The sequence below is a fragment of the Gallinula chloropus genome, assembly GCF_964237585.1.
Source record: "Gallinula chloropus genome assembly, chromosome: 4".
NCBI lineage: Eukaryota > Metazoa > Chordata > Aves > Gruiformes > Rallidae > Gallinula > Gallinula chloropus.
The window spans coordinates 12,019,340-12,042,121 of record NC_140088.1 but is presented as its reverse complement, the minus strand read 5'-3'; the positions used below and the strand labels follow the sequence as shown (position 1 = coordinate 12,042,121).

Below are 22,782 nucleotides of genomic sequence, written 5' to 3'. Positions count from 1 at the left end.
CTGTCGGGCCCTGGAACAGGCGACCCAGGGCGGTGGTTGAGCCACCGACCCTGGATGTATTTAAAAGATGGGTAGATGAGATGCTCAGGGATATGGTTTAGTAGATGATGGTTTTGGATGGACTTGATCTCAAAGGTCGTTCCAACCTAGTGATTCTGTAAATTGCTCAAAGAAGATGACTTTGTTACTGGAGGAGTAGTGATAATTCTGGAAATTGATGAAAATGTGTAATTCTTTAATCTGTTAGGAATAACCCAGAACTGTTGGTTCTTCCTGAGTATTACAGGAAGGTTAGAATTGAGACAGTTCATGAAGCCTGTTCAAAATGACTGGAACAAGCAAAAGAACAATTAGCTGTAAATTCAAGTATTTCAGCCTTGGTAGTATGTACTATGTTAATGTGCTCTTCTTACCTGCATCAAGGTCTTTTTTTGGAATATTTGTTTTGGATTACAGTATAGACTGCTGTCAAAACTTGGTGATTTGATAGTTTGAAAAGAATGACTTAATGGAAAGTTCTTAACGGTTTTCTGAGTTTGCATTTTGTAATTATTGTGCAGGTCTGTTGATATTTTCTACTACGTGTTCTTTTATTCTCTTCATCTTGGTTCTAAACACCATAATGATGCTTTTTTGGCTTTCTAAAATCAATTGGTAGATTCCACCTAATTTTTCTCTTGTATCCATGAGGTGTACTACTGTAGGCTGTTGAACAGTTGCTATATATAGCAGCATAAGCTATTTACATTTAGAAGTAATCTTTTTTAAAATAAGATTGCTTTTGTAGGTTTCTAGTGTTTTGAAAAAATGTAATATCTAATTTGAGTATCTTACAAAGAACAGAAGATACCATATAGAAGAAACACAGTTCACAGTCGTGAGAGAGAAGCTTAAAATTAATTAGATGAGTTTAGAAATCGAACATTTAAGCAATGTGACAGCGCTTTGACATATCCTTGGTAGCATACAGTATACAGTCACTATGCAGACACTTTACTAGTAGAACAATTGCTTTCTTTAATTTACTCTTATTACTGACAGGCTGCAGTCTCACTAATGGCAGGCTTATGCTGTGCCCTGTCACAGGCTGTGTGCTTAGCAGCTACCTGCATAAAACCAGTGTCTTGGTATGCATAACTGCTGCTTTAACATGAGAACTTCTGTTAGGGCATTAGCTACATAAATAACTATGCAGCAGTCTATCTTGATATGGAATTGCTTGAAATAGACAATCATGAGAAACCAGGATTTCTTAGGTTTTGAAGAATTGCTTATACTAACATGAGGTGGTTTACCACAGGCTCTGCTTCCCACACGGCGCTGGTTTAATACAGTGCTGGATGACTCCCATCTTGTTGTTCACTGTTACCTGTCCAGTCTTGCTAAAAGAGAGAAGGAGGGTCATCTTTTCTGCCAGGTGAGATACAAAGTTGTTGAAAATAACTTTTTTCATTCTGATGTGCCACTGAATACTGCAACTGTTTTGTTTTATATTTGTTAAGACAGGTTTTGAGACTGGTTTTTTTTTTTTTTTTTACTTGCACCTATGTGTGTGACTGCTTTTATGTTTCTAGCTCTGTTTCAGAACTGTTCTTAAAAGTACAACCTAGAAAACACTGCAGCTTCTGCCATGCTTTTCACCATGGATAGCAGAAGTTGTCACTATTGAGCTCTTCTGTGGTTTTTGATGTCAGGTTGTTCTACAGTGCAGCAGTTTTTCACTACTGTCCTTCAGTTAGTTTACTCAGTCATAGACAGTATATATGTTTTTGTGGTAGGATCTGAAGGTACCTTCCCTTTCTTGCATCTCAGCTGTTTTTCCTGCTGGTTGCTGTCCCCCACCTCTGACATTTATTCAGTTTCTCTGAGGGTCAGTGTTGATGGAACACAATGCCAGCAGCGCATCAGAATAATTTTCTTCATCTGAGTTAAATATTCATGTTGAAAGGTAGGGTGAATTGTTTTGTGCATCAGTCAAGTATAAGATTTATATATCATTGTGTTTCTTCAGGAGCTTTGAGGAGCTCTTGTTTGTGCATGGTGCCCAGATTTGTGGCTTGCTTTGTGGTAGAGTGTCTCTTGTTGTTAATCCACTAATTTGTATGGATGATGCCTCAGCTTTTAGATATGCTTAAATTCTACACTGGCTTTGAAATCAACGATCAGACTGGAAATGCTTTGACAGAGAATGAGATGACAACAATTCACTATGACAGAATTACTTCTTTACAGGTAGGCAGATGGTGAAGTAAGTACTTCAGGGAGGGAAAGAATTTGGTTTTGTTGATTTAGTCTCCTTTGCAGCTGGAACAGGCATGAAGTTATTTCCCAAAGCGAACCCCTTAATTTTCCTATTAAGTTACAGGAATACTTTAAAATTGACTTTTTATACCATATAGAGGACATTAATGCTACAATGTTTTCTGTGTGATTGACTAAATAATATGCTCTAGCAAAGCATCACCACTCTTGAGGTTGTTGAGATAAGCAGCACCTGTTAAATCTAGTCTGAGGGGAAAATTAGCGCTGTAGGAACTTAACGTTACTGTGCAGTAGGTGGCACCATTTCTTCAAGATCAGTACACACGTATGGTAGCAGTAAAGGTCCCTTGTACATAAGACACAAAATACAATAATAACTGAAACAATAAACTATGAAAAAGTGTAAAAGATAGTTACACTTTTTTGAATTTTTCCCATCAGATTTAACAACAACAACAAAATAATCAAAGCAGCACAGTTAAATTAAACTTGTTCCTTATTTTTCTTCGTTGCCTGCAAGGCTACATGTCTGCCCCTTTATGTTTTATTTTGATGGAACAAGCGCTGATAGTGTCTTTAGAAAAGATGCTGTGTCAGAAGCCCAGGAGTTACAAATAGCTGGTGCAGAGAAAAAGGGAGATTTCACCTCATTTTTATTTCTATCTGGGTAGTGTCCACAAGGTGCATTATAATCAGAAGAAGTTATGCTTTTATATCTTAGATTGGTAATAAGTTGTTTTATTAATATGCTTACATTCAGTTTTTGGGCATGGGTCTTTTGTAGAGAGCAGCATTTGCCCATTTCCCGGAGTTATATGACTTTGCGCTCTCAAATGTTGCTGCAGTAGATACGCGTGATTCATTGTTGAAGCTATTTGGACCCCTTAGGTAAGTTATCAGAACAGAATTTAACATGAAATTGAAAGTCTTTGTTTTCCGTATGTTTTAAATTAAGGAATTCCTGGCCTTTTTTTCTTTCTGACTATCCATGGGTCTTCTCATGTGATTTCTCAGTTCTTTCTTGCTTGTCACAGTTCCTTTACATCTGCTGAAATAGGGAGATGGGCAGACTTTGCGTACAGTAGTAGTGAAGTGCTGGAATTCTAGTGTAAGAAAAATGTATTTTCTTTTTTCATAATGAATGTGAGGAAGTACTAATTTTCTGGAAAACAGCTAGCTGCTTGAAGTAATTGTAAGTTAATCACTGCTACATTATTTAACCTCTGAGTTTTTTAATTTAACTTTTTTACTGTTCTGTACAAAAACTACAGCAGAAATCCTAGAAGTACACTGCTGTATTAACTGTACCATATGGTAAATGCTGTGATGAAAAGAACAGCAGTCTGTATTTGACAAAGGCAGTATGTCCTCTGGTTCTGTTTTCAGGTCCTGTCTCAAAACAATGAAAGAATATTCACACCTGGCTTTGTTTATTGAGCTTAATACCTGTGGCTGAAATCACTTTACCTGGGGAAGTGCTCTGGGGCATTTGGTAGCAATTCCAATAATACATATTTTAAACATCACAGAAAATACCGATCTTTAACTTTGAATTAATTATGATACTTTTCTGATGAAATTCATAGGTGGAAATTGGTTGTTTTTTTAAGGAGGGTAAAAACCAAATAGGCAGCTAGGGTAAGTGTCTCTGTGTTTTGGTGTGAGTGACCCAACTTGTGTTTTTCCTTCTGCTGTGCAGCTCGAACGTTCTCCACCAGGTGGCGTCATACCTCTGCCTCCTGCCGCCCCTGCCCGAGGGGGAGGACTCTGGCCACGAAAAGGAGTTTCTGCTGGAGCTGCTGGTAAAAACAGAATTAATACTGCTTTACTCTTTCACTGCAAGCTCGGGATGTAGCTACATCTAGCGTCCACGTGGTAATAATTTAGCCATTGTCAACCACGGCAGTGTGATAGCAGTAGACTGCATATTGAGATGGGATTTAGAACCATACAAGTATTTTAAAATGTTTTATTGATAAACTTAGTCTCTCTGAGTAGAATTTCTGTTTGGTGTAATTGTAAAGATCATTAAGCAGAATCTGAGCAGCAGTTTTGAGGAGTTGTGAAAAAGTTGTTGTTGTTGTTTATGTAGGAACTGGTTTGGTTCCTCTAAAACAAAAATCTGCTAAAGTAGATCTAGCTGTTTGGTTCCTCAAGCCCTGTTGAATTTGGCGAAAGTTCTTTCGGATATTCAATGGCTAACAATATTACTGTAGGCTTCTAATCAGATACCAGTATTGGAATGGCATAGCTGTTCTTAAAAAATTTTTCATAGATTGTGTTGATTTCTTTAAAAGTCATGTAATTTCCTGAGGTTTAGGTGGTAGTAATACGGAGCTTATGGATGTCATGGAGAGGTATTTGTTCAGATGACCTAGTACTGATTGGATTTTTTTTTTCCTCCCAAAGAGGGAATGAAAACTAGGTGTGTCTGAATGAGCAGTGGTAATTAGCCACTAATTAGTAGCAATTAGGAAAGCAAAATACATTTCATTTGGAGTTGATTGCTGACCCTTGACTAAATATTTTCAGTTCTTTCATGCCATTTTTTGTCAGCTGAGTAGCCATATGATTGTTTAGTACTGTGACTGATAGTTTGACTATGTGTTTGTTCATCTTTTGATGTCACTGCGTGTGTTTAGTTGTACTTCATTTAAAAAAAACCAAAAACAACAAAGCTTATTAAAAGAGAGAAAATGGTAAGTTACCACCAGCAGTCTTATGGATTAATTTGTATGTTCCAAAGATAGCTTTATTGTCCCTTTTTGACTTAGGGAGTTCTAAAATGTATGCATGCTTTAGGTTTCCCGTCATGAGCGACGGATATCTCAAATTCAGCAGCTCAACCAGATGCCTCTCTATCCCACAGAGAAGATTATTTGGGATGAAAATATTGTACCAACTGAATATTATTCTGGAGAAGGTATGATTAGTAGTTCAGTAAATGCTGAACAGGACAGTAAATGCTGGGGGTGAGGGTAGGGGAGCAGTTATTATTTCTATGTTCGTTCTGTCATGGGAACTTAAGTGGAGTCTCGTAGTATTTTTCAGTATCTGACTTCAAAGAGTTTAACTTTGAAGAGTTGTGTGTTGGGAACTCTGAGGTTAAATTGATTGCAAATTCGTCATAGATTTAAATAAAAACTCTTAAGGACTATATTTACACAAAAAGCATTTATTTGCTTCTAATCCGGCTAATGGATGTTTTGTACCACGGTCTGTGGCACAGTTACTGTAAGGTGAAACAGGTTGTAAACGTACAGCAGAAAAACTGTTTTCTGTGCTCTGTTCTTAACTATCTTTAAGAAAGCCTTTCTAAAAGGAAAAAAAAAGGATGGTGATGGAAAAAAGTAATACTACATATCCTGTTCTTTGATTTCAAAATAGATGTGTGTACAGTCACTGAAAGGTAGTGTATGCACTTTAAATTCAGAATCTAGTGTTGATCAATGTGCTCTTGGTCAAGGAAGTGAACTGCAGGTATTGCAAACAAGCAAATAGGTAATTTTCATCTGCAGTAAACAGCATGTGCATTTTTGTATAGCCACTTTAAAAAACTGTTGTGCTTCTTTTACATCTCATGCTGGAAATTGTAATGTGGATAATGAGACTTTTTGTTAAGAATGTGAAAATTTTAATTTGGATCATGGAAATACCAAATAACACCATGTATCTTCAAAGGCAGGACTAAAGAATGCTTCTTGTTTTGAGTAGTGAGTATTCTGTACCGTCCTTGATGTAGCTTTGATTTAGATTTTTTTTTGGTGTGTGTAGGTATAAGCTTTAAGTTCAGCTGCTTAGCATAAGGGGTTTGGGGGATAAATTCTCTGTGAATAAGTATTAATGAGAAGAAAGAGGTTTTTTATGTGTGTGTGTACTTACGAAGTTTTAGAACCAATATATTAATTCATCTTTTTGTTTATCTGTCAAATAACCTCTTTCCTTTTACCCTTACCTCCTCAGGCTGCCTTGCACTTCCCAAATTGAATTTGCAGTTCCTGACTCTTCATGACTACCTGCTGAGGAACTTCAATCTTTTCCGCTTAGAGTCTACCTACGAGATCAGACAGGACATTGAAGATAGTGTCAGTAGGATGAAACCATGGTAATATTTATTAAATTGTGCAAACCAGTCAAATTCTAATGAAAGTGCATCCAAGAATTAATAATAACTCATATTGTCTATGTACTGAATATGTAGAAACAAATGTATATTAAATTATTACACAGAAATTATGTTTCATACTGACTTCTTCCAGAACGTGTTGCCATCCTGTGGGATGATTTTCTAGGAATCTGTTGATACGCCTCCTTGCAGGTGTGTTAAGACAATATATTGGGTGCTAATAACTAGCCTTTCTTGTGTTGAGATGGATGAGTTGTGGAAAAGTACTAATCCTTGGCTGACACTGCAAAATCTGGAATCATTACCACCAGCTCCTCTGGTGTGTGAGCGGTGTTGCTGACTGTTCTTGAACTTGGCATCTTCTACGTTTTGATCCTCTTTAGATTTCAGAGGTCATTTGGTTGTTGTGATCTCTTATACTCAGTAGTTGTTTATCTTCCCTTTTTCTGCTCTGAGGTTGTTTTGTTTTGTCGTGGGGTTTTTTGTTTTGCTTGGTTGTATTTTATAGTGCCAGCATAGGTTTCCTGTGTTTCTTGAAATACAAGAGTAAGCCAGTTTGTGTTATGCTTCAATTCTAAAATGCAGGATTATATGATTCTGCTTCAGTAGTATGTAAAATGAAGACTTCTGCTTTTGTCTTAGAGCTGACTGCAACAGTTCAAAAAGAACTAAATCTGATATCAGATAATGACTAACATAACTAATGCTTTGGGGTTTTTTAGGTTATCGGAATACGGAGGTGTGGTCTTTGGTGGATGGGCTAGGATGGCACAACCCATTGTCTCTTTCACAGTGGTGGAGGTGGCAAAGCCCAATATTGGTGAAAACTGGCCCATGCGAGTACGAGCAGATGTTACAATTAATCTGAATGTCCGAGATAACATCAAAGATGAATGGGAAGGTACTTAAATTCTTTGAAATAATGCCCTTAAAATAGAATAGAAATTCATCAAAATACACTCTGTTTTAATCTTATTTGTAAGAAATTGGGGTTTTTTTTAATCTGATGTACAGATTTGCCGATCTTAATACAGTGTTTAAAAGTCAGTTGTTCAAATTCTAAGTCTAAGAAGTTTATACTTTCCTAAAATGAAAATTGAAATTCTTAATGTATTTAAACATCCTGTGGGAGAAGAATGTTTACTGTTTCAGTCTGATGTCATTCAGTTTGTAACTATAAAATTCTGCCCCGACAGGGAATGTGGAAAAGTCTCTGTCATGACCTGGGGTTGTTGACTGACTGCCAACTGAGTATTAGACAGCGGCATGCCCAGGAAAGCCAATGGCATCCTGGCTTGTATCAGAAATAGCGTGGCCAGTAGGTCTGGGGAGGTGATTGTGCCCCTGTACTTGGCATCGGTGAGGCCACACCTCGAGTACTGTGTGCAGTTCTGGGCTCCTCACCATAAGAAGGACATTGAGGTCCTTGAGCGAGTGCAGAGAAGGGTAACCAGGCTGGTGAAGGGGCTGGAGGGCAAATCACATGAGGAACGGCTGAGGGAGCTGGGGATGTTTAGCCTAGAGAAGAGGGCGCTGAGGGGAGACCCTATCACCACCTACAACTACCTGAAAGGAGGTTGTAGAGAGGTGGGCAATGGTCTCTTCAGCTGAGTAACAGGTGATAGGACAAGGGGAAATGGCACAAAGCTGCACCAGGGCAGGTTCAGATGTTAGAAAAAAATTTTTACTGAAAGAGTTGTCGGGGCCTGGAACAGGCTGCCCAGGGAGGTGATTGAGTCACCTTCCCTGGATGTGTTTAAAAAAAGGGTGGATGAGGTACTTAGAGATATGGTTTAGCATAGGATGGGAACAGTTGGACTCGATCTTAAAGGTCTTTTCCAACCTTGTGATTCTGTAACTTTGCATTTTAAATTTATACACATGCCAGTAATACTGTTTTGGAAAAGTTTTGGGGAATGTGATATATATCTCATACAAGTGAAAAGGGCAGATTTTTATTTAATTCAGACAAGTACATTTGTATAGTTTTCAGTATATTTGAATGTTAGTAGTGCTGTTTCTTGTATCTATAGGCGACACTTCTTTTGCTTGGGAAATTGAGCTCCTGGCATAGAAGCACGTACTTGCACCTGGATTACCAGTAAATGTCACTCCTTTCTCTTTTGTTAGAGAACCCTGTTAAATGTGCTGGAGCTGCCCACTGGTGCTGTGATTACAGGTTACATAGCACAAATACTTAAGCGGGAGCATGTGATAAATAAGCAGATACAAATTGGGAAATGTAGACTTTTAATAGAAGTAGAAACTAGGAGGGATGGTAACAAATGACACACCATACTGAAGGTAGCTATATAATCGTGCACATAGCTTTTTAAAGACTAGAACAGCCTCTGTAATTTCAAAAGCAATAATGCTTTAACTTAATCCAAACTGACATGAAGAATTTGATGAATCGTTGCCTGACATAACAGGGTCTTGATTAAACTACTTTAGGTTGGATAATATCCAGTGACTAATGAGAAATTGTCACATGAACAATATAGCATGTGTTTACTAAATTTTGAAGGTGTCTTAGAACTGAGAGATCTGTAGGTATGTGGGAGAAAAGGATTAGTGTTTAAAATGACATTGGTGAATTGGTAGGGTATAATTCAGTAGGAATGAATATTTAGATACTAAACTTAAGCAGGACAAGTCAATGCACAAATGCATGTTGGGGGAATAACTTCTTAGGCAGTAACTCTGCAGAATGAAGAGAGTCTGAGGTCACCATTGCTCAAAAGCAAATGTGGCTTCAAAACAGTATGTTACTTCTGAGGGAAAATGAAAAAACCTCATCTAAGTCACATAAGGATTTATAAAGTGGAATGTAGCACAGAAAACAACTTGGTTACGTGACCTTTTACCCTATTAAGTAGATAAGTAACTTTTTTTAGGATTATATGCCCAGTTGTAGGCACTGCATTGAAATAGTAATAAAAAACCCATATAATTGGAGTTAGTCCAGAAGAATGCAATGCGAATAAGAGATTAATGACACTCTGTTTTCGAGATAAGACTGAAAATATTTAGGTTGTGTAACCGAAGTAAGATTATTGGGAGAAGAATAGCCTTGGAATAGTAAGCAAGTTGTCATGAGAAAAGCAGTCAATTTTTCCTTTTCATTTCTGAAGTCTTAGCAGATACTGCTGCACAAGAATAGTGGAAAGGATGACAATATTGTGTGTTAAAAGCATATTTTGAAACAACACGTTATTTGCAGAACAGGTGGAGTTTTAGTTAAAGGAACTTTTAATGTATTGGGGTGTGTGTATGTGTGTATTAAGGAATGGAAGAGGAGAATAGCATTCAAGCAAATGACTGAATGTTTCTTCTTGGAATCAGGTCTGCGTAAACATGATGTTTGCTTTTTGATTACGGTGCGTCCAACGCAACCTTATGGCACCAAGTTTGACCGACGACGACCTTTTGTGGAGCAAACTGGCTTGGTGTACGTCAGAGGCTGTGAGATCCAGGGCATGTTGGATGAGAAAGGACGTGTTATTGAAGAAGGTACAATACCAAAACTTGCTTAAAAACTTATTTTTATTAACAGCCAGGTCATTGACGTGCTTCTCTTTTAAGAAATGCTCACTGAATTCATTGCCTATTTGAAAAAAACAAACCAATTCCTTAAGCAGTCCTGAGAAAGGTCAGCTAATTTCCTGTGGTAAAATCAGATATAATTCGATTAATTAAGTAAATCCAGTACACTTTGGTTTTAGGAATAAAGTAGCTGCTAGTCATAAACTCTGTGAGAAATGGGATGAAAACGTGAAATAACAATGTTTGTAATGCCAAGTAGAAATTGATTTCATCATCTGAATTTGAGTTTCATTTCAGGGATTATTATAGATCACTAACTTGAGCAACAATCTGCTTTTAGCACTATTTCAAATTCTAAGTTTACTGTTAAATTATGGACAGGACCTGAACCGAAACCAAGACTTAAAGGGGATTGCAGAACATACAGAGTATTTCTGGACCCAAACCAATATCAACAAGACATGACCAATACAATCCAAAATGGAGCAGAAGATGTTTATGAGACATTTAATATAATAATGAGAAGAAAACCAAAAGAAAACAATTTCAAGGTAAGGTACTGCTAATTGACTCCTAGAACAAGAGTTTGTCTGAAAGGCACAGACACCTGTTCCTTGTAGGTACAGGTAGTTAGGCTTTCTAGGTGGTGTTGGATTACTTCAGGAAGTTAAAACCTGTAGGCTAGTGATAACTTCCTTTCTACAGCTATAGTGTCAAAGTCATTGAAAAGCGGAACATTCCTTCTTCACTTGAATATATAATAAAAATTAGTTTATAGTTTCAGTCTTTTAGCAGGTAGCCTACAGATCAGTTCTGTTTGGCCTTCTGGGTCAAGGGAGCACATGGAACATTTTTGTTACATGATGTAATAGGGGACTGTAGGAAAATGAGCAACTAGTTCAAAAGTGAAATCTGAGGAACTTGTTAGCTTTTTGGGAGCATCACCAGACCAGTTTCTTACTATGTTTTGGAGGGTGTCAGACAAGATCTTTGGTAATGATATATTAAGTAGAGATTGTATGCTAACTGGAACTTTGTAGGTTGAATGGCACCTTTTCTTCCTGCCCTGACAGTTTTCACAGATTTATTTTCCTCACAGTCAAAAAAGTGCTTTGTTATCTTCAGATGAAATTTACGGTGTTCTAATTTATGCACATCGTCTCCTGTCCTCTCACTGGACACTACTGAGAAGAGTCTGGTTCCAGGGAGACTTTATTGCAGCCTTCCACTTAAAGCAGGTTTGTGAGAAAGATGGACCCTTTTTAGTAGGGCCTGTTGTAATAGGACAGGGTATAACAGTTTGAAACTTAAAGGAGGCAAGATTCAGACTGGATACAAGCAAGACGTTTTTTACAATAAGGGCAGTGAAACACTGGCTCAGGTTGCGTCTGTCCCTGGGCACATTCAGGGTCAAGGTTGGATGGGGCTCTGAGAAACCTGATGTAGTTGAAGATGTCCCTGCTTGTAGCAGGGGGGTGGGACTAAATGACCTTTAAAGGTCCTTTCCAACCCAAACTGCAGTGCTGAGCAGAGAGGAAGGAGCACCTCCCTTCACCTGTTGGCAACTTCCTAGTGCAGTACAGGATATTGTTGGCCTTTTTTGCTATGAGAGTGCATAAATATTTCTTGTGTGCATGTTCAGTTTCTTTGCTGTTAGGTTGTTTAGACCTTTCAATATTTAATGTTTCTTGAATTTCCATTATGAAAAATGGAATGAAAACATGAATGAAAAACTGCCTTCCTGGTGCCTTAAAATCATGTATTGTGTAATTGACGTGATTTTCACTTTAAAGAATTCTACAGCAAGCTCTGTGCAGATGGATAAAGAGGGAAGCAGGAAGACTTTGACTTTTCTGTATCTGAAAAGATCCCTCTGGTGTGAAACAGGAGCTTGTCTGCACAGACCATTCTGGTGCCATCCACCTGTAGATTGGTATACTAGAAGTATTTAATAGAGAGTCCCTTATAGCTTTACATTAAAAAAAAAAAAAGAAACAGAACTGATTGCTAATACTGACTGTGTGTCTGCAGCAGGTTCACGTTACGTTAGAAGCACAAATGCTCTCTGCCAAAGCCTGTTGGTGTGCTGGCACTCTGCACATGTGTTTTGTTTGTGTGCATTTCTGCGTAGTCAGAAGGAAAGTGCATAATTTAAGTTTACTCAGAGTTGCTGTTAGATGTGAGTGTAGCTTTCAAACTTACACTGCAGGGAAATAACAATGCAAATCATTCTATGCTGTTTTTTAATTGTCTCATACATTGATTTATCAAGACAAACTGAGATATTTCCAGGTTTATCACTTTGCTACCAGTTTGAGTGCAAGCATTCCACATCATCTGCAAACCCTTCTAACTTCTGCTAGATAGAAGAAAACAAGGTATCACTGATTAGAGTTCATAGTGTACTGAGCAGATGGAAGGCAGCTTGAAGTTTTAAGCTGAGAGAAGGAGAGAAGACAAGGGAACACTTGTGCTGTCTTAATAAATTAATCAGATGTGACAGCACTGGAAGTGTAAATACAATGTGTTTGCTGGAGGTGGCACTACCGTGTCACTACAGTTGGTCATCAGTGTTAGTTCTTGCTATTTTTATGTATATAGAAGTTACTTTTTAAAAGCTGAAGCAAAGTTTTTGTGATGTAGAAACAGCACGTTAGCTGTTAAGGACAGCTTTTCTTTGAGAAATTGGTCATCTGTATTTAGAAAGACTATCTGAAGTAGCTGTGTTTTCTTATTTATTTGTGCTTTTCTCAGTGCAGAAGAATTATACTATACTTAAAGACACATTTAAGCCAGAAATGTTACTTTTTGATATTTGCAGTAAAAGTATCAACACTTGCAGTTGTTATGGGACTCACCCATCTGTGTATCTTAGGCCTCTGAAGGAATAGCAGGACATTCAGGTGTTAGAAGTCAATTGCAGGGCCTCTCTGGTCCTGCAGGTCAGACACTAAAATTTTGGTAAGACCAAGAGCATAAAGAAATACACTGTGTGCACTGGGGAGCCAGAGAGGAGATTTCTGGAGTGGTTGGAAAGCATCGACCAAGATTCTTTGAGCAATCACCTTAATTATAAAATGAGGCTGAGCTAAGAGTATTCTTTGTGTTATGGTGATACTTGATAGTGCCAGCTGTGTTATCTCATGCCGGTTCACTTCTTTCCACAGCTATGAATTTGACTATTAAGAGTTTCCTGTATGAGGACTGACTTGCTATGTGTTTCCTTGGTATGATAATCAAGTTTTAAATAGTAGGAGCCATTCTGCTGGTAGACAATTTAACAACCTTTTTAGGAAAGGACAGAGTATGTAAGTTAACATCAGTCTTTAAATTTTATAATGCTAAGTTGCCTTCAAGTTAATAACTTCATAGAGCTGTTACAGCATCCACATCATGGTTGAGATTGGAAGGAACAGAATCGCAGATTCACAGAATGATGGAGGTAGGATTGACCTCTGGAGATGACCTAGTCTAAGCTGTGCTTAAGGCAGTGTCAGCTAGAGCAAGTTGCTCAAGATCTCCTGGCTTTGTACAGATGGAATTGGATATCAACAGCAATGGAGACTGAGGCTGAGGGGAGACCTTATCACCACCTGAAAGGAGGTTGTAGAGAGATGGGTCTCTGCACACAAGTGACAGGTGATAGGACAGGAGGGAGTGGACTCCAGTTGCACCAGGGCAGGTTCAGATTAGACATTAGGAAAAATTTCTTCACGGAAAGGGTTATCAGGCATTGGAACAGGCTCCCCAGGGAGGTGGTTGAGTTACCATCCCTGGATGTATTTAGAAGATGTGTAGATGAGGTGCTCAGGGATGGGTGTGGTTTGACTTGATGATCTCAAAGGTGTTTTCCAACCTAATGATTCTGTGATTTATGTATTTTAAGTGGAATTTCTTGTATCTCAGTTTTTGTCCATTCCCTCCTGTTGTTTCCTGGGGCATTACTGAGATGAGCCTGGTTCCACTGTCCTTACTCCAATTATTTATTTATTTTTAATACAAATTGATAATGTTTCCCACCACTCCTTCAGTCTTCCATCCTTGAGGTCAAACAGTGCCAGCTCTCTCAGCCTCTCATGTAGCAGATACTCCAATCCCTTAATCATCTTAGTCCCTTTGCTGGACTCATTCCAGTATGTCTTATATGTCTCTTGTCCTGAGGAGCCCAACGCTGGGCACAGCACTCCAGGTACTGTCTCACCTGTGCAGAATAGAGGGGAAGAATCAGAAACTTTGTAGAGGTTGACTGTTTAAGCAGGAATGATGACCACATTGCTTTGATTCATTCAATGACGGAACACAGGCAGGAAAAGGTCAGAGAATCCTACCCTTTGGAGCTGCATGTATACATTTAGACTATCAGAATAGAATTCTGTGCTTTGCTTTGCTTTATAAGATTGGCAATTGAAAGGTCTGTATGATGTCCTGATGTGTGCTCTTGATGGAGTATATTTACCATTGGTTTGTGTCATGCTTCATGGTGTGCTAAGTTGGAGGATCTGGAAATCAGCACAGGTTTCCCCATCGTGTTTTTCTTCTGTTGAGGAGCAGATGCATGATATCCTAATACCGAGTTTCAAGTAAGGTGATTGTTGAAGACTTGCCACTGATGTAGCTCTTTAACTGAAAGACAGTTCAACTACCTTTTAGTTAAAGTGTACACGCTCTGCAAGGTTATTTTTAACAGTATCTTTTTTCTCCTCTGAGTATTCTAGAATGAAAAATGTACTGGTAATTATGGTCCTCTCTACTAACAGGGTAGTCTAAGAATTCTGTGGTTTGACACTGGTGTTCTTGTTGCATATGTACACTGTGTATATATATGGACTCAATTTTACCAAACACCTGTCAATTAAAGACTGGTACATGCTAGCATCTTGGAACAGACTTGATTAGTCTTCAGTGTGTCTCATTTCCTTGGTAAAATGTCAGTCTCTACAGTCACATTTATTTCTGTTTTTCTAATTTGCAGGCTGTTTTGGAGACTATTAGAAATTTGATGAACACGGATTGTGTGGTCCCTGACTGGCTGCATGACATCATTCTCGGATATGGAGACCCTAGTAGTGCACACTATTCAAAAATGCCAAATCAAATTGCAACTCTGGATTTTAATGACACTTTCCTGTCCATCGATCACTTAAAAGCGAGCTTTCCTGGATACAATATTAAAGTGACTGTGGACAATCCAGTTCTGCAAACACCCCCCTTCAGGTGATCTCAAAATGTCGAGTATTCCCGGTTGGGTACGCTTGCAGAAGAGTTTTGTTAGATGGAGTTGGGTCCACTGGTTGAAGGGAGGTGCTCCTTCCTTTCAGAAAATATGTTACTATAAAGATTCAGATCGATACTAGGTAGATACTAGAGTACTTTATCCAGTTCTGGGATCCCTGGTACAGAAAAGACAGGGATCTCTTGGAAAGAGTCCAGAGGAGGGCTACAGAGATGATTAAGGGCCTGGGTCATTTCCCCTATGAGGAAAAACTGAATGAACTGGGGCTGTTCAGCCTTGAGAAAAGAAGACTGAGAAGGAATCTGATTAATGTTTATAAATAAATATCTTAAGTGTGGAGCACAGGGGGCAGTGGCCAGCCTCTTTTCAGTTGTCTGTGGAGACAAAGCAAGGGGCAATGGCTTCAAGTTGGAGCATAGAAGTTCTGCACCAATATACAGAAGAACTTTTTCCCAGTGAGGGTGACAGAGCCCTGGAGTAGGCTGCTCAGGGAGGTTGTGTTCCTTCTCCAGAAATACTCAAAACCCATCTGGATGCCTACCTGTGTGATCTGTCCTAGGGAACCTGCTTTGACAAAGGGGTCAGACTTGATCTCTGGAGGTCCCTTCCATCCCATACAATTCTGTAAATCTGAGGAAACTATACTACAGTTAGGCTTAGGATCTCAAGATAATTGGATAGCCATTGGAATTCATTCACTGTGATTTGTTTCTAAGTTAGAGAAGCTTGCTAATATGTTATACAGTGGATTATCAAAACAAAAAAGGGAGGGATAAAAGGCTTTGCATATTGGAGCAGTTTACAACATTGATGTATCTTGGATAAGGAAAAGTGCATCAGTTCTAGAACAAAATTGAATTATTACTGTGAACAGACAGTGCCAGTGGCTTTCTATTGCACTTTTCCTCCTGTCTCTTCCATTTTCACTTATGAACTGTTTGCCCTCTATGTTTTTCCAGCTGGCTCTCAGCACTGCTCCTGGCTTTTCAAGCTATGTAAAGAACGCTTTTGACATACTCTTTGTCAAATATGCTTTTTAAGAATTGGCTTCATCAATTCAGTTGTCAATCCTTTTCCTCATCCTCATTAATACTTTGTTGTCTGCAAATCTCTTTTCCCTGTTGCGTCAAAGTTTGTGTTGATGGTGACAAAAATCTTCCTGTATGAACTTCTAAGACAGTCTGGTATCATAGTTAAAATGTTGAAATGGAGTCTTAAATTCTGTATTACAGGATAACTTTCCCAATAAAGGGAGGTAAAGGAAAGAAGAGAAAAGCAGAGGATGGGAATGAAGAAAAACCTGAAGAAGCTAAAACACTGATTGTAGAGCCTCATGTCATTCCAAACAGAGGACCATATCCATATAATCAACCAAAACGGTAATAAATGGATGAGAACTTATTTACAAATGGTTAATAAGTGCATAGTTGTTCATCTTTAGAAATACTTAATCTTATTGATTATAAATGAATTGTCATTTTGATGTCACTACTAATTGAGTGCAAGATTGTTTTGGTTTATATTTAAATCAAACTATTCTATTATCCTCTCTCTCTTAAAAAATTCTCTTGAAGAACAATGAGAAATACTGTTAGTATTGTGTCAGGACTTTGAATGTTAGGAGAATCATACCTAAATAACTTTAAGCATTCTCAGCAAATAACTAAAGACAGACAGTGTTTTAGATGGGATGACTTTGTTGCCACACAGGTGTATTTTACCATTGCTTAGAAATTGCAAGATGACCACATCTATAAAGAAGGTGGTTGTAGTGACAGTTTAATTTATATAGAGGTTTGCAAGCATGTAGTTCTGGTGAAACATATAGCCAATTAATTTAAATTAAAGACTTGTTAAAACAAATGGTTTTATTGTAACTGCCAGTTTCCTGATCATGCTTTTCTTTGTTACAGCAATACTATTCAATTTACCCATACTCAAATTGAAGCTATACGTGCGGGAATGCAGCCTGGACTAACAATGGTAGGAATATTTGTAAGGATTTTCTTAATTATTTGATTCTAGCTTTAGGTACATTCAGTGTGAAATACCAGTAAAGCCCATTTTTTTAGCCTTGCTGAGGTCATTTCTATTAATAGTAGTTTAAAAATATGAATAACATACAAAGGTTCAATATCCTTCCCTCTTCACAAAATCATACAGAAACACATTTGGTCTGTTCCAGCTGTATCCTGTGTTTCAGTGGCTGGAGACTTTCTACACCGACTTTCTCAGTCGTTGTTTCAGACTGTCGAGCTTCTGCCATGTCTTTCATTTTTGGCTGTTTTAAATTACTTGCATCATTTTTAGTTTGATGTAACTCCATTAAAGGAAATGAAAGTCAGTCAGTTGTCTTCAGAGAGCTTTTTTTCTTCAGTCTGGTGAAGTGTAACTTGCAGTGTTTTATATCCTGCTGACTTCTAGAATGAAGAAGTTACAAACCAAAGCTGTAGATTTATTACGAAGGTGTTTTTTGATTGGTGAATTTCTGCAAAAGTTCTTAATGTTTTCTACTCTCAAATTAGATTTTGACTACAAGTACCTGTTTCCTAGTGAAGTACAGTGTATCTGCATAGCGACTCAGAATATTTGAATCCCTTTTCTTTGATATGCTTAGTTTCTTCTTGGTCTACATAGGCAGTAGTGGTAATTTGTAGTTTTGTTATCATTTAATACCATAGTCTGTCTTCTCCTCTTCCTCTTTGTTTTACCACTCCCTATACACTCTGTAGCTAGCACAAAAAAGATGCTAATAAACTTTCAAGGGACTGTATGCCTTTTGTCCCTGTCTGAAATTAGTAGTGTCATAAATGTGCATAAAGGCCGCTCAATTTATCGGTGGTGTTTTTGAGTATGGTGTGTTTTCTAGTGGAACACAGCAGAACTTTCTGGTTGTTGATAGAATATCAAATTTAAGGTCTGTTTAGAAATTAAAGTTCTTTTTTGGTCTTTGAATTCTGTGTAAATGCCATAGTGACAGATGTTTTAAATTTTGGTATTAAACAATATTGGAAGCTGGGGGGTGGTTTGGAATAATTTGAATTGCTTGGTTTCACATAATTAGAGAGTTAGTTTAAGAATACCCATGTCAACATATAAGAGTATTGTTTTCTGTTAGTAGTACTGTCAGTAGGAAAGAAGATTGGGAAATACAAATCTCTATTATGATTTTGTAGTATATAATTAACACACAAGATAGTGAAGAGGGGGGTTGCTCAGTTATCTACTTTTTATTTTTGTCTTTTTCAAATAGTGTTGTTGAACTATTAACAACCTTTAAATGCAAATGTGTAATGCATTATAAACTACAATGTACCTTACTTTTGGAGGGCTTTAAAATCAAAAAGTAATTTCCTATGGCTGGTTTTCCATCAACTTTCATAGATATTTGAGTTGATGATCTCAATTTGAAATTTTCTACTAAACCTGCATTTGCTGATTTTTTTCTAAGAGGTTAGAGAATGGGAGTCTGGTCAAAAGGTAAAAAGCTCACAAAGATTTTTGGGTTTAAAGGTGTATTGGTTTTGGGTTTTTTCTAAGTCATTTTTTTGCAGAGAGAGAAGGCAGACAGAGAACACAGATGTAATATAGGCCTGTTGTATTCTCTACCATTATGTATTTCTGTTGTATTTTTGAGAAGTGCAATCCTACTTGATTTAGAATCCAGTGAGCGATGACATTGTTTATGTAAACCAAGTGTGATTATGTGACAATTAGTAATTTTATGAGTAGATACATATGAAACCTACTATTCTGTGCTTCTTCATGCTGACCAAGTTACTTTGAGATGCTTTATAATATGCCTTAAGAAGGGGTCACCTTCCCTGGATGTGTTTCAAAAAAAGGGTAGATGAGGTACTTAGGGATATGGTTTAGCATAGGATGGGAATGGTTGGAGTCAATGATCTTAAATGTCTTTTCCAACCTTGTGATTCTGTGAATTCTTTGATACCTTTAAAATGTCTCAGGTCTTAATTTTTTAATATTGTTGGTATAAATGAACCTATAAAAACATTGTCAGTATTACGTCTATAGCATCAGTTACAGATTTTTGAGTAAATAGCATGAACTCTTCTTCCCTGTTCTTTATATATCTGCCTTACCTTATTCTTTTTAAAATATGTTTTGACTTTTTTTTTCCACCATTTCCTCCAGCCCATTCTGAGGCTAAACAGTCTTTTTTTTTTTTTTTTTTCCTTTGAGAAGGTCTGTTTTCATGGGTTGCAAAGCAAAGTAGTACTTTATATGCTGAATTACTATATTACTCTTATGCATGAGTCTGCCTTAACACTGGCCTAGGTCTTTCATCTATGTACATGTTCTTGAAGGTTGTGGAAGCCAGCAAGCAATTGTACATGAAACAGATTTGTTGTTAGTGTATGGTGTCAGTGTCTTGTGAAATTGTTAGTTCTTCCCTCCCCATCTCCCCCCAGATGGCTATATCTCTGTATTTTTCAATATTCTGACAAATTGTGTATTGATTTTTTTTGTTGTTGTTTTGTTCTTAGGTAGTGGGGCCACCTGGTACTGGAAAAACTGATGTAGCGGTCCAAATAATATCCAATCTTTATCATAATTTCCCAGAACAACGAACTCTTATAGTTACCCACTCTAATCAGGTAAAGTGTCAGTCATATGAAATTTTCTTGTAATTAAAATCTAGAAGAACAGCAGGTATTGAGATCAGTAGGTGTGGGATTGCAGTTGTCTCTTAACAGTGCGAACTGGAGTGGACTTCTGTGCAATTGTGCCAGTTTCATAATGTGAAACTACATTTTTGCATTTCAGGTTTGTAGTTCTGAGCTGTATATCAGACATTTTCAATATATTTAACTGGTTGGCTGTTTAATTGAGGAAGTATTGTGAAAAAGTGTCTGTGCAGTTCTTACAGTTGCACATAACTGCATTCCTGCTAGACTTTTGCTAACTAGCTTTCTCCGACACTGGTTGCTCTGCCTCATAGTTATGAGGGAAAGCATGAAAAGTATCTATAAGCTAATTCTCAGGCATATATAAAATAAGAATAATATTGATGAAAGTCTTAAAAGATTCTTACTTTAAATCTGCATCTCATTTGGAAGGATCTGTTTGGAAACCCAGATCCTCCGTCACCCTAATTAGCCAGTCCTATCTCAGTTACGAACTGTTTTAACTGAACATACCACAGAACCATTTAATCTTTTTCCATCAAAACAAAATCAGGCACATATGGTATTGATCAAAGAATGCTTTGTTTTGGTGAGGAGTTACAACCTGGAATGATACAATGGGTTGTGGAAGGGTAACAGCTAGTGAAGTCTTGAGAGCAATTCCACTGGGTAGAAAAGGAGGTAATTCAATTCTGGTAAGACTTACAGGAGAACGTGAACTTGAAGTTGTACTTCAGGAAATGAATTGTATCTCAGCAGGGTTTGTTCCCTGTGGCTTCACACTGTACTTTGACATGTTTGCATGAGTTCCAGGTGACTTGAAGTGCAAGTGGTACTTGCTCATGCTCATTCTTAGTTGCATAACTTGATGATACAGTACTTACAAATGTACTCTTTTGAAATACGTCGATTCCGACAGTTGATAGGAAGCTGTTAAAAAAGTGAAGAGTTTAAGGCAGGAAACATAGCACACCTTGAAGTTTAGTTCAGCAAAATTTATCCACATGGAAAAGAATCACAGTACCTGCCAGTCAGTGCCAGATCCCACTCTTCTAATACACAGTAGAAGTTAAATGCTTTAAGGTAATCTAAAACAATCAATGTTTTCAAAGTGTGCTTCTTGAGACAGTTTTATAAACTGATAGCTTTATCAACTAAATTAACCAGGTGATAGAATCAAATTTTAAAATTGTAAAATCAAATTTAATCGTTGTATAAACCATGTGAATACAAAAGTTTTAGTAGACTAATTTCCCTGTTGTCAAGATTAAGCGCTCTAATTGCAGGATTATCTTGATGCTTGCTTTGGCTTCCATTTATACCAAAAAAGGCCTAAGTTTCTGACTGATTTAGCAGTAGTTCTTCAGTTTTCTGCTGCAAGAGCCTCTGAAGTTCTAAAAACTACTTTTTCTTCTGTTCTTGTCAATCTTTTAGGCCTTGAACCAGCTGTTTGAAAAAATCATGGCTCTAGACATTGATGAGCGCCACCTCCTGCGTCTGGGTCATGGAGAAGAGGAATTAGAGACAGAGAAAGATTTCAGCAGGTGAGAAAAGAGGTGCTAATGATAAACTCATTTGCATAAACATTGTAGCAAGATGCATGTGTTGAATCCATTCTATCTCCCTTTCTGATATTATTGAATCCAAGGAATGCAGAGTCTATTTGTTTCCAATGCAGGGTTAAGTGACTTTGGCTCTAGCTTTGTAGAGAAGCTCTGCTCTCTTGAGAATTCACAGACAAAATTAGGCAGTTGCTTGTTCACAGGCTCAACTGGTGCAATAACAGTAGTTCAGTCTATTCTGGGCCCATATACATTTTATGGAATTGATAACGTTCTGTGAGAGAAAGTTGAATAACAAAGGTACGGTTTTGCAGCAAATATGATATCACTACTGCTGACACAGTGAATATTGTATTAATAAATGTAAGCATGAAATTAAACTACTTTTAAGTCTTCAGAATGTTATTCATTTCATTGGGAAATAACACATTTTGAAGAATATATACATAAGGAAAGCTGTCAAGTCTGTATCAATACAAAGACTTAAGAACCTGTTCTTGTAAATACTTGTGCATTTGTTACATGTTAGTCCAGCTGACGTCAGTAGGATTACACATATTCATAAGTGGAAGTGGGGCTATAAGGGTCATGCACTGAAAATAACTAAACTGTCTAGTGCTGAATTACTATAGCAATACTTTGACTTCTAAAGCTGTAGTAAAAATTATATATAGTCACTAGTAGCTACCGACATATGCATAGTTGAGTTTCATTTAGCAAGGCAAATACCTTGTGACTTATTTTTTAGTGTTTTTTTTTTAATTTGACTACTTTGACATAGTCAGAAATATGATATCCAAAATCTTAGTGAAATGATGCCATGAGCAGATACTTAGTAATATCCACTGTTTAGTATATTCCTTGAGCAGTAGTGCTCATGACTGAAATGAGTTTTCTTTGAGATACTCCACACTGTATTTTCATTCTTTTTCAAGGTGACTCCAGACCTACAGGACATCACTGCAAGTCCTGTGGGTTCTGGAAGTTTAGGAGGGAGGGATCAGGATGAGGAAAATATTTGAAGTTGGGCTGTGCACTGCTGTGAGAAGAGAAGTTTATTTCGTGTATATCTTTTGTTTGCTTTTAAGTTGCTTCAGAGTATGGGGTTTTTTTCTGTGTCAGGTTACTTTAGAGGGCACAATGCTGCTTAAAGAATTTCTGCTATTTGCAGGCTTAGTGTTCCTTTTTTCTTCCTCTGCAGGCACAGCAAAGCTGGGCAGGGGGTATAAGAGCATAAGGTGGAGATTTGCTGATTAAACTGATACTGTCACATAAACACAAGGGAAATCACAGCTAAGGAAAATTGTTCTAACAATGAACAAATATATAAAAGAGGACATGGGACTAGAATTGTGAGAAAGAAGGAAATTGGGGGGGGGAAAACAAAACTGTTTGCAGTCACAT

The 22,782-nt window shown here is 37.6% G+C and overlaps 1 protein-coding gene across 1 annotated transcript in view; it reads left to right on the top strand.

The window, feature by feature from the left end:
• The window catches only part of AQR (aquarius intron-binding spliceosomal factor), a gene marked incomplete at its 5' end in the record, with an annotated part of 52,485 nt that overhangs the window by 10,758 nt on the left and 18,945 nt on the right, over positions 1-22,782 (top strand). Inside the window, 14 exons of the mRNA XM_084262832.1 lie at positions 1,301-1,417; positions 2,119-2,232; positions 3,047-3,150; positions 3,962-4,064; positions 5,065-5,185; positions 6,226-6,367; positions 7,111-7,289; positions 9,734-9,901; positions 10,316-10,485; positions 14,907-15,148; positions 16,400-16,546; positions 17,081-17,150; positions 19,676-19,786; positions 21,251-21,360. Of these exons, the coding sequence (XP_084118958.1) occupies positions 1,301-1,417; positions 2,119-2,232; positions 3,047-3,150; positions 3,962-4,064; positions 5,065-5,185; positions 6,226-6,367; positions 7,111-7,289; positions 9,734-9,901; positions 10,316-10,485; positions 14,907-15,148; positions 16,400-16,546; positions 17,081-17,150; positions 19,676-19,786; positions 21,251-21,360 (1,898 nt within the window). The remainder of the gene's footprint in view (positions 1-1,300; positions 1,418-2,118; positions 2,233-3,046; positions 3,151-3,961; positions 4,065-5,064; positions 5,186-6,225; positions 6,368-7,110; positions 7,290-9,733; positions 9,902-10,315; positions 10,486-14,906; positions 15,149-16,399; positions 16,547-17,080; positions 17,151-19,675; positions 19,787-21,250; positions 21,361-22,782) is intronic.